Source organism: Haliotis asinina, chromosome 9, assembly GCF_037392515.1.
Source record: "Haliotis asinina isolate JCU_RB_2024 chromosome 9, JCU_Hal_asi_v2, whole genome shotgun sequence".
Taxonomy (NCBI): domain Eukaryota; kingdom Metazoa; phylum Mollusca; class Gastropoda; order Lepetellida; family Haliotidae; genus Haliotis; species Haliotis asinina.
In genome coordinates, this window is record NC_090288.1 from 52,925,553 (window position 1) to 52,940,354 (window position 14,802).

The 14,802-nt window shown below is 41.1% G+C and overlaps 2 protein-coding genes across 2 annotated transcripts in view; both read left to right on the top strand.

Annotated features, from left to right (window-relative positions):
- LOC137297319 (protocadherin Fat 4-like) overlaps positions 1-9,455 on the top strand; it is a 29,194-nt gene extending 19,739 nt beyond the window's left edge. The window contains exons 21-28 of the mRNA XM_067829330.1: positions 250-2,875; positions 3,263-3,512; positions 3,615-4,593; positions 5,142-5,469; positions 6,492-6,640; positions 6,855-7,036; positions 7,970-8,141; positions 9,355-9,455. Of these exons, the coding sequence (XP_067685431.1) occupies positions 250-2,875; positions 3,263-3,512; positions 3,615-4,593; positions 5,142-5,469; positions 6,492-6,640; positions 6,855-7,036; positions 7,970-8,141; positions 9,355-9,455 (4,787 nt within the window). The remainder of the gene's footprint in view (positions 1-249; positions 2,876-3,262; positions 3,513-3,614; positions 4,594-5,141; positions 5,470-6,491; positions 6,641-6,854; positions 7,037-7,969; positions 8,142-9,354) is intronic.
- LOC137297079 (fibulin-1-like) overlaps positions 1-14,802 on the top strand; it is a 565,492-nt gene that overhangs the window by 390,676 nt on the left and 160,014 nt on the right. The window lies entirely within an intron of this gene.

Consider the following 14,802-nt stretch of genomic DNA (forward strand, 5'->3'; position numbering starts at 1 on the left):
CATCGTGACGAAATTATGTGGATCGGTACTCATGCTCACGATCACTGGCTTGTCTGGTCCAGACACGATTATTTCCAGTTCGACGCCATATATGCAGCGTAAACTCATTTGGAGGTTATGGATGAGCCATGTTCAACAACCTCCTAATGTCAATCTCCAGAATTATATCTTTGTGCAGTCCATCAATCAGTTCAAGATTTAAATCACATCATGATGTTCTCGTGTACATTTCGTTGTTTGGTTTTGCAGGAGACGTAGTGTACTTCATATCAGCAGGAAATTCACTAGGCCACTTCACTGTGGACTCTGTGACAGGAGTAGTGTCTGTTCAGGCAGCTCTTGACAGGGAGACTTTATTGTCATATGTTTTGGAAGTAAGGGCCCAGGACAAAGGAACCCCAACAAGTCTTACTGGAACATCTACTGTCTCGATAACTGTAAGCGATGTCAATGACAACGTTCCTATTTGCACTTCCTCTGTATACTCAGGGAGCGTACCAGAAGATGCTACTCTATCCACGTCTGTTACCACTGTGTCTTGTTCGGATGCTGATGTTCCTCCTAACAATAATGTTGTCTACACAATCACAGCAGGCAACACTGGGAGTGTCTTTGCTATTGGATCTACATCAGGAGAGGTTACAGTCAATGCAGGACTTGATGCAGAAACACTGAGTGCGTATAGTCTCACAGTACAAGCTTCAGATGGAACCCTTTCTACCGATGTCATTGTAACAGTCATAGTATCGGATGTTAACGAGCACGACCCGGCCTTTTCTCCACCTGGACCCTATTCCGAGTCATTCAGTGAGGATACAGTTTTAGGAACTACGATAATGAACATAAGTGCAAATGATAATGATGTGTCCAATTCTGTTCTATCATTCAGCATAACTCTAGGGAACGCAGAAAACAAGTTTTGGATTGATCCAACATCAGGGACTGTTGTTCTTCAGGCAGCTCTTGACCGAGAAGCCACAGACACATATTCCTTGACAGTAGAAGTTGCTGATGGAACTGGAGCTGGAACTCGCACGGCAACGACTCAGCTGACAGTTTTAGTCCTTGACATAAATGACAATGATCCAATTTGTGCTCCTTCCAATTACATCAACACACTACCAGAAGATTCCAATATTGGAACAACTGTTGGCAGTCTAACATGTTCTGATGCAGATTCCTCTACCCCGACCCTGGACTACAGTATCACAACAGGAAATGGTGAGGGTAAATTTACCATTGATGCTGCTTCTGGGGTGGTTACCATATTTGCTTTGCTTGATTATGAAACTACAACTTCCTACAACTTGGAAATTCAAGTATCCGATCAAGGGGGAACTGCACGAGTTATCACCGTTCCAGTAACTTTAGATGTGACACCTGTTAATGAAGCAGCTCCAGTATTTTCTCCAGTTACACCCGTAACTATACAAGAGGATGTCTCTGTTGGAACGGTTGTGTATAACGTAACAGCTACAGATACCGATAATGGTTTACTTCATGGAACAGTTAGGTATTCAGTAACATCTGGTAATGGTCTTGGCCATTATAGTATTGATGAAGGAACGGGTGAAATTAAAACTGTTGGTAATTTAGACAGAGAAAGCACTGCCTCATACACTTTGAAAATCCGTGCCACTGACGACTTTGCTGGTTCAGGGGCTGAGCGTAGTGCTGAAGTGGACCTCAGTATAACTGTTGGTGATGTTAATGACAACATTCCCGTTTTTGTACCAATTCTCTACATCAAAGATGTTCTTGAGACAGCTCCAAATGGTTCTACAGTTGCAGTTGTGACTTCTCGAGATGATGATGACGTTCCAAACGCAACACCCGTGTACTCTATTGTTTCAGGAAATACGGGAAGTGTGTTCAACTTTGTGGCAAACGAACTTCTGTTAGATGCAGGAAAAAACTTAGACTTCGAGACTTTGACAATGTATGATCTTGTCATACAAGTTTCAGATAGTGGATCACCATTATTGACATCGAATGGCAGAATCATCATAAATGTGCTGTCTCAAAACGAGTTTGCCCCGATCCCTGCTGTCCCCAATGACAGTATTACAGTGAGCGAGCTAATCCCAGTAGGAACCAACTTCTATAATGCAAGTGCTGTAGATGGCGATTCAGGTTCGGATGGCGAATTCTCTTGGAGCATTACAAATGGAAACAACCCAGCACTATTCTTCTGCAGTCCACAATTAGGAGAACTGTACACATCGTCCGTTCTAGATTATGACACACCTCCAAACACTCACAACATTACGGTTGAAGCACAAGACAAAGGTGGTCTGACCGGGTCATTCTGGCTTGAAATTGTACTTCAGGATGAAAATGATGAATATCCAGTCTTTACTAAATCTATATATACTCCTCTCTTGAATGAAAATGTACCGATTGGTCAGTCGGTAGAAACGGTAACTGCCATTGACAAAGACTCGGGTACAAATGGTCAAGTTACATATTCAATAACATCTGGAGATGGACAAGCATATTTTGCAATTGACTCATCCAGTGGTATTATTACAACAACACAAAACATCGACTATGAGACAAAAACTGTTTTCTTCCTCATTCTACAAGCAGTAGATGGTGGAACGCCTGCTCTGTCTACTGTTGGGGTCGTCAAAGTGACCATAGTTGATCTCAACGATAATGCTCCTACATTCACACCTGACTTTTTCACTCAAAGTCTGTCTGAAGATGCAACTGTTGGAACAAGTGTGACAACTGTCTTTGCCACAGACGCCGACTCCTCTGCTAACAACAACAACGTCTTCACCTACAGTCTCACTAATGCCTTTTTTGACGTCAATACAGGATCTGGGCAGATATCTACAAAAGCTTTGTTAGACAGAGAAAGTATTCCCAGGTACCTTAGTCTATACACATTTACCTTTTGAACAATCGAGTTCTCTAACAGTCAGAATAGTGATATTTATGACTGGATGAGGTGTGAATTGTTGTTCATCAACCCACATTTGTCCTAAGAGGCGACTGACGGGATCGGGTGGTCAGAGTTGCTGACTTGGTTGAAACATGTCATCGTATCCAAATTGCATAGATGAATGCTCATGCTGTTGATCACTAGATTGCCTGATCCCGATTCGATTATTTACAGACCGGAGCCAGGTAGTTGAAATCCTGCTTTTTGTGGCCTTAAGCAACTGCCAACCAGCCATGACTGAACAGTCTATACATTTTTCTCTAATTCACTCAATGAGCCACTCGAATTGTAAATGTTCCTGATATGTTTCAGTCACAATTTAACTATCTTGGCCATCGACCAAGGATCACCATCTAATACAGGAACAGCAGTTGTGACAGTCAACCTCCTCGATGTAAACGATAACACACCAAACATCACAGGAAGTTACTCAACTAATCTGAGCGAGGACACCAGACCTGGAACTATTGTCTTCACTATCACAGCCTCTGACATAGATAGCGGTGTGAATGCAGAACTTGTTTACTCAATTGCGTCTGGAAACACTGATGGAGACTTCAAGGTCTGTAACCATCGTATCATTAAATCATGTTGCATATAACCATAATCATATATTATACACCTGTCATAGTGTATCTAATGTACTGTGAAATTGATATTTCAGATTGAAATTGGAAGTGGTATTGTTCAAGTTCAAAATTCACTGGACAGGGAGAGAACCGCTTCCTACAACCTCGTCATCCATGTAACAGATAAGGGTGCCCCTCCACTGACTGCATCTGTTACCACTACAATAGTGATTGATGATATCAATGACAATAATCCAATTTTCATACAGTCTCAATACATCTTTAACATAGCCGAAAATGTTCCTTTGGGGTCTTCTGTTGGAACAATACAAGCTACAGATAAAGACAGTTTAACAAATGCAGCACTAACATATGAAATTGTTGTCTTCTGGACTGGTGAAGCGTCCCATTTTGTCCTTGACCTTTCGTCTGGAGTGATAACTACAGACGGCAATCTGGACCGAGAAAGCATTGATACATACAGTTTAAGATGTCGTGCTAAAGATGGTGGAACTCCACAGTTAACTGGAGATGTAAATGTGACAATTGTGATTGATGACTTAAATGACAATCCCCCTGTCTTCAACTCGTTACAGTATACAGGATCTGTAAATGAAAACACAGCGGCAGGAACCAGCATATTAACTGTCACTGTCACCGATGCAGACGCCCACAATGGTGCCATAACTCTGTCAATCGACACTTCAACACCTGAAGGTGCCCGTGGTGATCAGTTCCTAACAGTTGATTCTGCTACAGGTATTGTAAGTGTCAAGTCTGTTATGGACAGAGAAGTGGACGTGGAATTCAATGTAACCATTTTAGCAGTTGACAATGGGACAGTTCCACTGACTGCCTCAGCTGTGGTGTACATAATAGTTACCGATGAAAATGACAATACCCCTGTCTTCAGTTCTACGTTTTACAACACTGAGATTGCCTTCACTGGTACCTGTGACAACACTATTGTGACTCTGACTGCCACTGATGCTGATTCTGGATTAAATGGACAGGTGTTCTACGTCTTTTCACAGAACCCCTATGGATTTGTCTTTGCTATTGATATGAGTTCAGGTATGCATATTTATTCCCCCATAACATAATATCACTGATGTAGTTCTATTTTCAGACTTGTCTGAAGCCAAATGAATTTCTAAAATACCATAAACAGTTGGTCGCCAATGCATAACTGCGCCAATGCACAAACTTTGGTTATGCAAACCTAAACAGAGAGAGGTTGCAACATATAACAGCATTTGATACACATAACCATGTAGGCACAATGCTACACTGCAGTTTCGATGCACGTGGAAGTCGTGGTGGCTGAGCGGGCTAGGCGGCTGACTTTGTGTGCTGGCGATTAGGTGCCTGACTCTGAGGGTGCGGGTTCGAATCCCGGATGGGACTCAACCGAAAAAAGTACTAGAATTTGTACTTTACTAAGAAAGTGAAATCCCAAATATGACATATGTTGCATTTGACCACTTTCTAAATGGCATCGTGTAATTACAGTTTCGATGTCAGACCAACCCACGAATATTAGTAGTCGAAAAGCTCGTTTTGAACAATAATGTTGTCTTTCTACATCAAGGCCATTTCTATATTTATTACATTTATTCTAGGTGTTGTGACGCTACAGACCCCTGTATCAGTTAACACCAAGTACGTACTAGAAGCCTCAGGGAACGATGGTGGCGTTCCTTCAAGAACAACCAACCCAGCAGCAGCAATTCGGGTAGATACATTCGATCCCAATTCAGTGGTCGTCGTTATCAGACTTGGCATAAGCAGAGCAGATTTCCTCCTCAGACAGGATCAGTTTGTGTCCCAATTCAAGACGGTCATGTCAGCCAGATATCCTTCATGTCTTGTACGGATCTGGTGCATCACAGAGAGATCTGGCGAGACGGCTGTTGCGGCACCAACAAGGCGACGACTCCTCACCTCAAGGTTACCAAGTTACCAATTTTGTAAATTCCATCTGCATAATAAGAGGACTAATGATGCCTACTGTATAATCTAGTGCAATGTGATCCTATAGAACTAGCATGCTTACGTTAATGTTGTATCAAATGGTTGCTGTTATTGTTGGACCTTTAAACTCCATGGAGAGTACGGTTTAAAATTTAAAACCGAACCTGGCTAACTAAGAAGTCCTTATGCAAAAGAACCAGCAGACGCTTGCAACTGTGTTTAAACATAAACTACACTTCAACATTAGAAAATAAAGATGTGGAACAACAACAGTAATGAATAAAGTGGCAGTAATGCTATGATGACAGTATAAAACATACAATCCTTTGAAAAAAGGGATGTTTTGATTTCCGTTTGAAAACATCAGGAGATATACTGGAGTCAAACAATGTAAATATGACAATGAATGGTTTGAAAGTGCATCACCACTTGCACGTCCTTATGACAATAATTGTTTGTTCAGTAATCGCTCTACAATTGTGTATGACGTGAATTTGCATGTTTAGGATTTTGATTTTCACACAAAGAAAAATGGCTACAAACGAACACTAACAACTACGTGATGCAAGATGATTGTCAAAATTAATGGTCTACAGTCATTCATTGACCTTGCCGAAAACTGTCACAATTCAGAATGACAACCCACACTGCGTTGTGCACGCGCAAACCATGCGTTGTGGTTAGGCGTGGTGCGTTCAGAACATGTGTCTTTCATCGGGTAAAACGTCCTATATACAATGGAAATTTCCACTATTTTTGAAAGTATCGTAGCAATAATGGCAAGAAAGTCAGTGATCAAAATATTCACAAAGCATCTACAATGGTGTATCTTCTAGTGTAAGTTGATAACAGGAGGAAAATAATGATCTTCGCCCAATTACTGGTTTTCATTTAATATGAGAGAACATGAATCGTAACATGAATCGTAACATGAATCGTAACATGAATCTTTGTCAGCAATGACTTGCACTGACATATAACAAAACTATATGTTGCAGTCCAGTAAATATCAACCTTGTGCTTGTTGCTGACAACACAACTGAAACGCCCAGCAACCTGGCTCAAGACAAGACATTCCTTACCTCCAGTGCTGTCACCAGTGTTGTAGCGTCCGACCCGTCAGGGACTCCATCATCAGCACTACAAGGTAAAGAAAACTTTTAAAGTAGCCGTAGACATATATGGAATCATCATCATCGTCGTCGTCGTCACCACCACCACCATCATCATCATCTTGCTCTTCATCATCATCATCATCATCATGAACGTTAGTTGTATAACCGGATAAATGTCACTTAAGTTTTCATCCGTGCCTTTAATGAATGCGTTTGGTTCATACATTACACTTTCTTGTGATGTAGGATCCGCCTGGGACTACTTTGTGATCCAGAACGCCAGCCCCTATTCCGAGACTGTCACCCCCTGGCATCAGACCACAGTCGGCATTGTCTTCATCACCCTCTCCTGCCTCCTGGCCGCCCTCTTCATCGGCATCACAATCTTCGCCATCCTCTGGTGGAGGAAGAAGAGAAGGTTGGTCACTGTAAATTCACCATTTTTCAAACAGCCTTGTAAAGAGTCGGATTGGAAACATCTGGGTACCAACACATGGGTACAACTAATCCTTCCCTGTGTGTTTATTTTGTTAGGCCGATTACACCAACTCGAACGACAATCTTGGAGAAACGACCTGCGGTAAGGACCACACTGGTTAGCAGAGGTAAACATATTTCTCACACTATGTTCTTTTGTAGGATATCAATAACGCAAACATTAAACTTACAAAGAAGTGGTCGTACATACCACATCTGCAAAACACAGAGCCACTGACAAGCTTTTAAGGTCATCGCCAAGTCTGAACAGTTAGACAAGTATCTTTTTGCAGTGTTCACATCTGAAGAAAGATCAGCACGCTTCTGAAAATACGTGTTCAGAATGAATACACTATGTCCAGCCGATGTATTTGACGCATCCATTGTTAACAATTTAGAGACTGCCATTGGTATTTTACCAGAAAGACGGCTTTCTGTACTACTCCAGAAGCAATAGAACGTTCATGTCTGTGTACGCAGATTAAACACGTTATGTAAGCATGCATGGGGGACTGTTTCAGCAATGGTTCCTGACCTTGACCTTAAGGATCCCAAGAAACATCCTCCTCCAGCTTTGTTGACGCTTCCAGTTCCTATAAAGGTTTGGTGTTTGTTGATAAATTAGGAGGTGTTTAGAACGTACCCAACGAAAATCAAAGTGTCACATTCATATGGTGATGCAACTCTGTGCCCCTACACAATGTGACCTTAGTTTTGAAGAGGTCATAAATCGCATACTGTAACGTAACTTTACGAACGGCAGTATGGTTAAATTAACGGCAATCAACGCTGACGAATATTCAGGCAGATTTGATAGAATAGGATTGGGAATTATCAGCTGTTGTTTTTTATAACTCAAAATAAGTATTTCAGTGATGTTTTAGCCACGAGTGCAGAGCTCAGAGCCTGATGATTTCTGGGGAGCCCCTGAAACAAAGAAAGAACGGCGGGGCGAAACGCCCCCTCGCACACCACGCTCCGTTATCGTCACATCGAATGAGATTGATGGCTACCCCATCCGCAACAGGCACTTTGATGGACAAGCTGTGGACCCAGGTAGATGAATTTAAGTGTATATTACGTTCGGATAACGTTTCCGAGTGGTGTTCTTTTAACGCACAGTTAAGGGTTTCTTCAAAGTCATCAGTAATGCCGAAGTATCCGTCTCATGATCATGTGGAGAAGGCGCACTACTTGTTGTCTCCTCGTGAATGGTTTTGTTTATATAATGGGAGCAGAGGGTAGCCTAGTGGTTAAGATTTCGCTCGTCGCGCTGAAGACACGGACTCGATTACCCACATGGGTACAATGTGTGAAGCACATTTCTGGTGTCAGCCTCTATGACATTACTGGATGTTGCTAAACATAATCTCTAACTCTCTTTTTATATGATGTATACCTTTCCCTCCTCGATAGCGTTCCAGCTATATGATCATGGCATGTAAATATTTGATCGGGTCCAAAAACTGTCCAGTGATGGACAGGGTTGTTGTACCAGCTTTCACTTACCATCATCTGAACACGAGGCAAATCTTCATAGACGACAATGCTATGCCACACTGTACACGTGCAGTTAGTGATTTCTTTCGCAACGGGGCAGTAGCAGCTTTGCTCCACCACGAGTCCACACAAGTATAACATTTGAGCATTGTATGCCAGAATTTTTAAAATGACCGCTCTTGTTAAAGTCATACGACTATAATTATAAGAAGAAAAAAATAGACATATTTATAAATGTTTGCTCCTCTGAATAAACAACAGTTTTCTATTCTTTGTGCCTTTAGAATTTATTCTAGTTTTCTCTTTGAGGTCAATTGGTCTTTGTTGGTCTTTATATACAAACTGAGGTTTGGATATGTGGCTTTGGTAGCATATTGATACTTTGAATCATACGTGATATTGAGGCACTTCATGTGTAGCTTGCACTGTAGTAGTGACCTCGTGATGTGCAATGGTAAACCACCACGTTCTTCGACCAAAAGACTGAAATTCCATGAAACATCGATACAGTGGAACAGTCATCGGGGATATTATTTCACATTACCGTTGAAGATTGAAATATCCAATGTAATACTTTACTTATTATGATAATTCTTGTTTTGAATTTTGACGTTAACAGTTATGTCCAATAATTGTCCATGCCGTTACAAACTGATAAAATAAGTGTTTTGCTCCATTTGTGTGCATTGTTTGCTGTTCTCAATGTCACGTTCTGGATAAGGAGGAAGGCTGCCAGTGTTAACTGACAACTTTGTTGTTGTCTCCTCAGTGACAGACAAGGTGTACGAATACAACACCCGTACCAATCAGAGACGCTGGCTGACGACAACGGAAGGCAAGGCTGTAGTAGCCAGGGACAACAACGCCTAGCTGGAGCCTTACTACCTCTATCTCACTTAAACTCACGGTCTTTCATGGATTAGAGTTCATTCTCTGCACGTCACATCTGTTGGCATATTTACGTCCTTCTCCAAAGACCTACTGTTGACACTCTTTCATGTCTACTAGACATTTTTACTAGATTTTTTAACGTTTCAGATGATGAGACCTATATGTTAGGCTGCCAGGTGTACATATTACAGATATTTCGTACAGACGACGGCGCTTTTGCTTGAATGTATTCATTACACATATCTATGTCATGGGAAAAAAACAATGACACACAGTTAAATCGAACTCCCGGGAGTTGTCCGTAACCCCATGGAAGGGAGAAGAAATAAGGTTTTATGTTGGTAAATTTTTGTCTAAAACGCCTTAAAATATTCATTAGTATCAAACATTATGTTATGTTAATATCCATAGTAAAATGCTGTTTCAGCTTATGACAGAAGATAATTCGTTGTGAAGCTAGTTATTGACAAGCATGATAAACTTGCCTTATATGTAAGCAGGAAGATTTCCACACGAATCGGGTCTTAAACATCCATACTAGTTGCATGTGATGATTTGGCACCATTTATTTATTTATAGAAATTTGGAAAATGTAATAAATTGTTATACAGTGATGCTATTTTCATGCTGATAATGTTCACCCCTCTGTACAACCACCCTTGTACCTTAACTGTATCTTATATCGGCACATTGGAATAAATATGACAGTTATTCTATGACGTTCTTTATTTCAATGTCTGTGATACATCATTTCGTCCTATCCATTAATACAGGTGGAATACTGAGAGCAAAGTATTACTTTCTGTTATAATCTTTTATTCCTCGTAGTTCAACGACAAACGCGCTGAATGAACGTTATTTGCAGTATATAGACACTGTGGTGTCACCAATTGTTGTTTTCATTGAATTAGGCCAAGACCAGAGTCTACATAGCATAATTAAATATCTATTGTTCCTAAAATATGCGCAGTCATAGTTGTTATATTGATGTATCTTTCTTCGTACGTCCAAAATAGAAAATGTCAAATATATCCCCAGACTATCATGGTTTTCATTTTGTACATCGACTTATTTTCTCACCCACTTTATCATCTCCGCGCTCTTAGCACATGAGGCCGGGCTTTCCAAAGCTGTCTATCCTGCGCCCATTGGTACCCCTGGTCCACTCTGTGTCCTTCAGCTGTGTTTCAACAGAATTTCAGGCCTCCTTCGGGCTTCCTTCTCCTGTTTCTGTTTCCTGTACATTGACTTTAAACAGCATCTGTTCATACGTTTTATGCAACAGGTAAAATTGCATTTCACAGGTATTTTCACGTTTGTATAGATATTTGTGTAATGTATCTTTCTACTGCCGTCCATATTGTTTGTTGTAGCAACGTCTGTGATAAAAAGCAATAAATATCTAAAAACCCACATTCCGTGTGTTGTGTGTTGAATAGCAGAGTGTCGTGTTGGAAAGAAATAAACATGTAACAACACCTCGCTTCAGGAAGTAGTCAACACGTTTCGTAAACTATTTCTTGACGAACTTTCTTAACTTCATACGAGTTAATACCTTTGTAAGAAAAGGTTCTGGTACAGTCAGAAGGTCATAGCCCAGTTGTTTGTGCATGAAGCCCGTAGTGCAGGAAGCCGGCGGTTGTATTGGGAAGGGCTCAAAGCGGTCGCTCGTCATGTCGGAGGTTCGGTTCAATGTGTGAGTGCCATTAAGATGGATGTAACCAGGAACCGACAATGGTATGTAAAATAGTTGTCAAACACTATGAGCAGTAACTGTGTCACTGTTTCCTTATGTAAATATATATTTGCACTATACGTCCAGTTAGCTGCGACACTGCATCCTTATAGTTGGTGGCAGATTACTGACCAAAGAACTCGGCGACCATCGCTACTTTCTGTTCAGGATGTCTTGATGTAGTCAGTAAATTTGATCAGCCCGAACGTACTCAAGGGCGTACTGATAGACATGCCTGAATATTGGCGTGGGATCTGGGTAATGACATGACGCACAAGGAGGCTGACATAGTGGTCACAGTCTGTAGTGGACATACGTCTGATGAACCACCGTATGTAGTGGACATACGTCTGATGAACCACCGTATGTAGTGGACATACGTCTGATGAGCCACCTTATGTAGTGGACATACGTCTGATGAGCCACCTTATGTAGTGGACATACGTCTGATGAACCACCGTATGTAGTGGACATACGTCTGATGAACCACCGTTTGTAGCGGACATGCATACGATCAACTGCTTTGCCGACCGTTTAATGCCCCACACAACTGGAACTGTCACCTGAAATATCAGTCACTATCGTGCTTTTTCCAGACTCAATTGCACATTTGCCGTTGTGATATTGCCTGAGTGTTGCCACCTTTGTCGAGACAGCAAACACACGCATACACCCTCACACACCCAGGCTATACGCTCATGCACAAAAAGCCCGTACACAAACTTACGTACACATACGCACACACTCACACACCCAGGCTACACACTCACGCACAAACACACATCTGGACTAGCCTAGTGATTAAAGCGTTCGCTCGCCAGGTCGAAGACTCATATGGGTACAATGTGTGAAGTCTATTTCTGGTATCCCCTGTCGTGATATTGCTGAAATTTTGCTAAAAGCGACGTAAACCATACTCACTCACTCACTCACTCGTTCGCTCACTCATATATCTACAAAAGCACTCGACAAAGCATCTATGTATTACAAAACCTCTAGCGAGTGCAAATGGATGAAGCTTGTTTTTTTCAATGAATACTAAAACAAATATCTAATCCAATATAATACTACAAACTTTGATTATCCTAGTCCTTTGGCGTTATCTAGCAGACTCATTGCGTCACATTGTTAAAGAAATACACAATCGTATGGGTTTACGTCATAAAATACTGCGTACAACATACGTACATATATCATATACATATAACATACATACACTTACAGACACAGAAATATCAACAGTCGATCTAAGCTCAAGTATTCTTTATTTTCTAAGGTGCTTGATGCAATAATTCGTATCACAATCTTAACTTAGTGGTTGACAAAATGCACTGAATAAATAAAACCCTTTTCTGTTAATTTCAACGTAGACTATACTGTATTAACATCATGGAATGGAAATATCTTAACAATTCCAGCGTCTACCTTACAACATACCCCGTCCATATCGTCAGTTCTGGTGCAAATAACATTTGATACGTGATCTGATATAATGTCAGGACTGTTTGATAACATTCAATGTATTTGTGTTAAGTCCATATGATACATGTTTATGCCAAAGTCACACACGCCACATGACACGGATACACATACCGAAAGCTGTTTTGATTGTGTTCAATGTCTGTGAAGTGGTGGAGCGTACGGAAGATTGGAGGTGTTGGATGTGTTCAACACTTGATTTCAAAGCCTGTAATTGGTAACGACAAGACATGGAGGTGGTAAGTATGGCTAAAATGGCAGGAGCCTGGTATTTTTTATAGTATAAATGGTCCCATGTTGGCTGAAACAAGTTATTCTCTCAGCGCAAGAGACTCTATGTTCGTTTAAACTGGATGCTACATTTGGTAAACGTTAAACATAATACAAAGTGTTGTAATATATACCCCAGAAGATTGAAGCAAGAACAAAAATGTCTACGTAGACTCTAGTGCGGCTGAAACAGGACACTAACTCTGATAAATCAGATGCCATAAACAAGACCATGTTTTTTTCTACTGGTACCACGACGTTGAGTGAAATAAGATCTTATGTCAAAATAAATGCCTCCACGTTTGGTAAAATACGATACATCTTTAGTAACAGATATCCAGGATAGCTGAAATAAGATATTCAGTCGGGTTAACATTATGTGAAACAAAATAGCGGGTATGGTGGCAGTTAGATAGTTAAAATCCAATACAGTGACACCAGATTCTAAGTCAGCTGCAAAGGCTGAAACGAGACGTTTTGTCTAAAATTGCCTACAATTTCTGAATGACGGTTCCTATATCACGTCAGGTTGAAATTGTCTAAGGAGGCTGATAAAAGATATCAAGTGAGGCTGAATTTGTCCATGGAGGCTGATAAAAGATATTAATTAAGGCCGATGTTATCAGGAGAGGCTGACAAAAGATATCAAGTCAGGCTGAAGTTATCCAGAGAGGTTGACAAAAGGTATCAAGTCAGGCTGAAGTTATCCAGAGAGGTTGACAAAAGGTATCAAGTCAGGCTGAAGTTATCCAGAGAGGTTGACAAAAGGTATCAAGTCAGGCTGAAGTTATCCAGAGAGGTTGACAAAAGGTATCATAAAAGGTATCAAGTCAAGTTGAAGTTGTCCAGAGAGGTTGACAATGGATATTAAGTCAGACCGAAGCTGCCCGAGCAGGCAGAGGTCTGTCTGACAAATGTTATCAAATTTGTCCACAACGAGATTTCAAAGTTTCAAACCAAAGGTGAAATGCTAATTCGAACAGCTAAGATATGATGCTCCGTATCCTGCCTTCAGTCAGACCACTGTTCGTTTGGGTAGCCTTGCCGTTAAAGCGTTCGCTCCAAACGCCGAAGACACGGTTTTGATTTCCTCACATGGATACAATGTGCGAACCTCATTTTGGTGTCGCCTACACCGTGATATAGCTGGAATGTTACTAACAACGGCGTAAAACTAAACTCACTCAACCTATCAATCAGACCACACATTGTGCACACTCATCCTCTTGTGAATTTGCAATTGTATTGGGAACCATTTCCGACCCGTAAACCAAGCCGGGTTTATTAAAGAGAGGCGACATGCACGATACGCCCGATAACGGAGCATGCATGTTTGTTTGTCTCAGTAGCCAAGTACCTGACAAACTGTTAACGGCAAAAAAAAGGTGAATGCAGGAAAGTCACTACGGAAAGTTTCAGGTAACTCAAGCCGCTAAATGAAAGAAAGTCACTGAGGTAAGTTTAAGGAAACCCAAGAAGGTGAATGCAGGAAAGTCATTGCGGTAAGTTTAAAGAAATCCAAGAAGGTAAATGCAGGAAAGTCATTGCGGCAACTTTAAGGAAACCCATGAAGGTAAATGCAGGAAAGTCATTGCGGCAAGTTTACGGCAAGTTTACGGCAATTTACGGCAAGTTTAAGGAAACCCAGGATGATAAGTTAAAGTAAGCACAGGAAGATAAGTTTAAGGAAACCCAATATGGTACGTTTAAAGAAACTCGGGAAGGCAGGTAAAAGGGAACTCGTGATGGTAAGTTTAAGGAAACCCATGAAGATAAGGTGACAGGAAACCCCCAAAGATATTATTCAGGAAAATCTAAGTAAAGATCCAATTCAGTACCAAC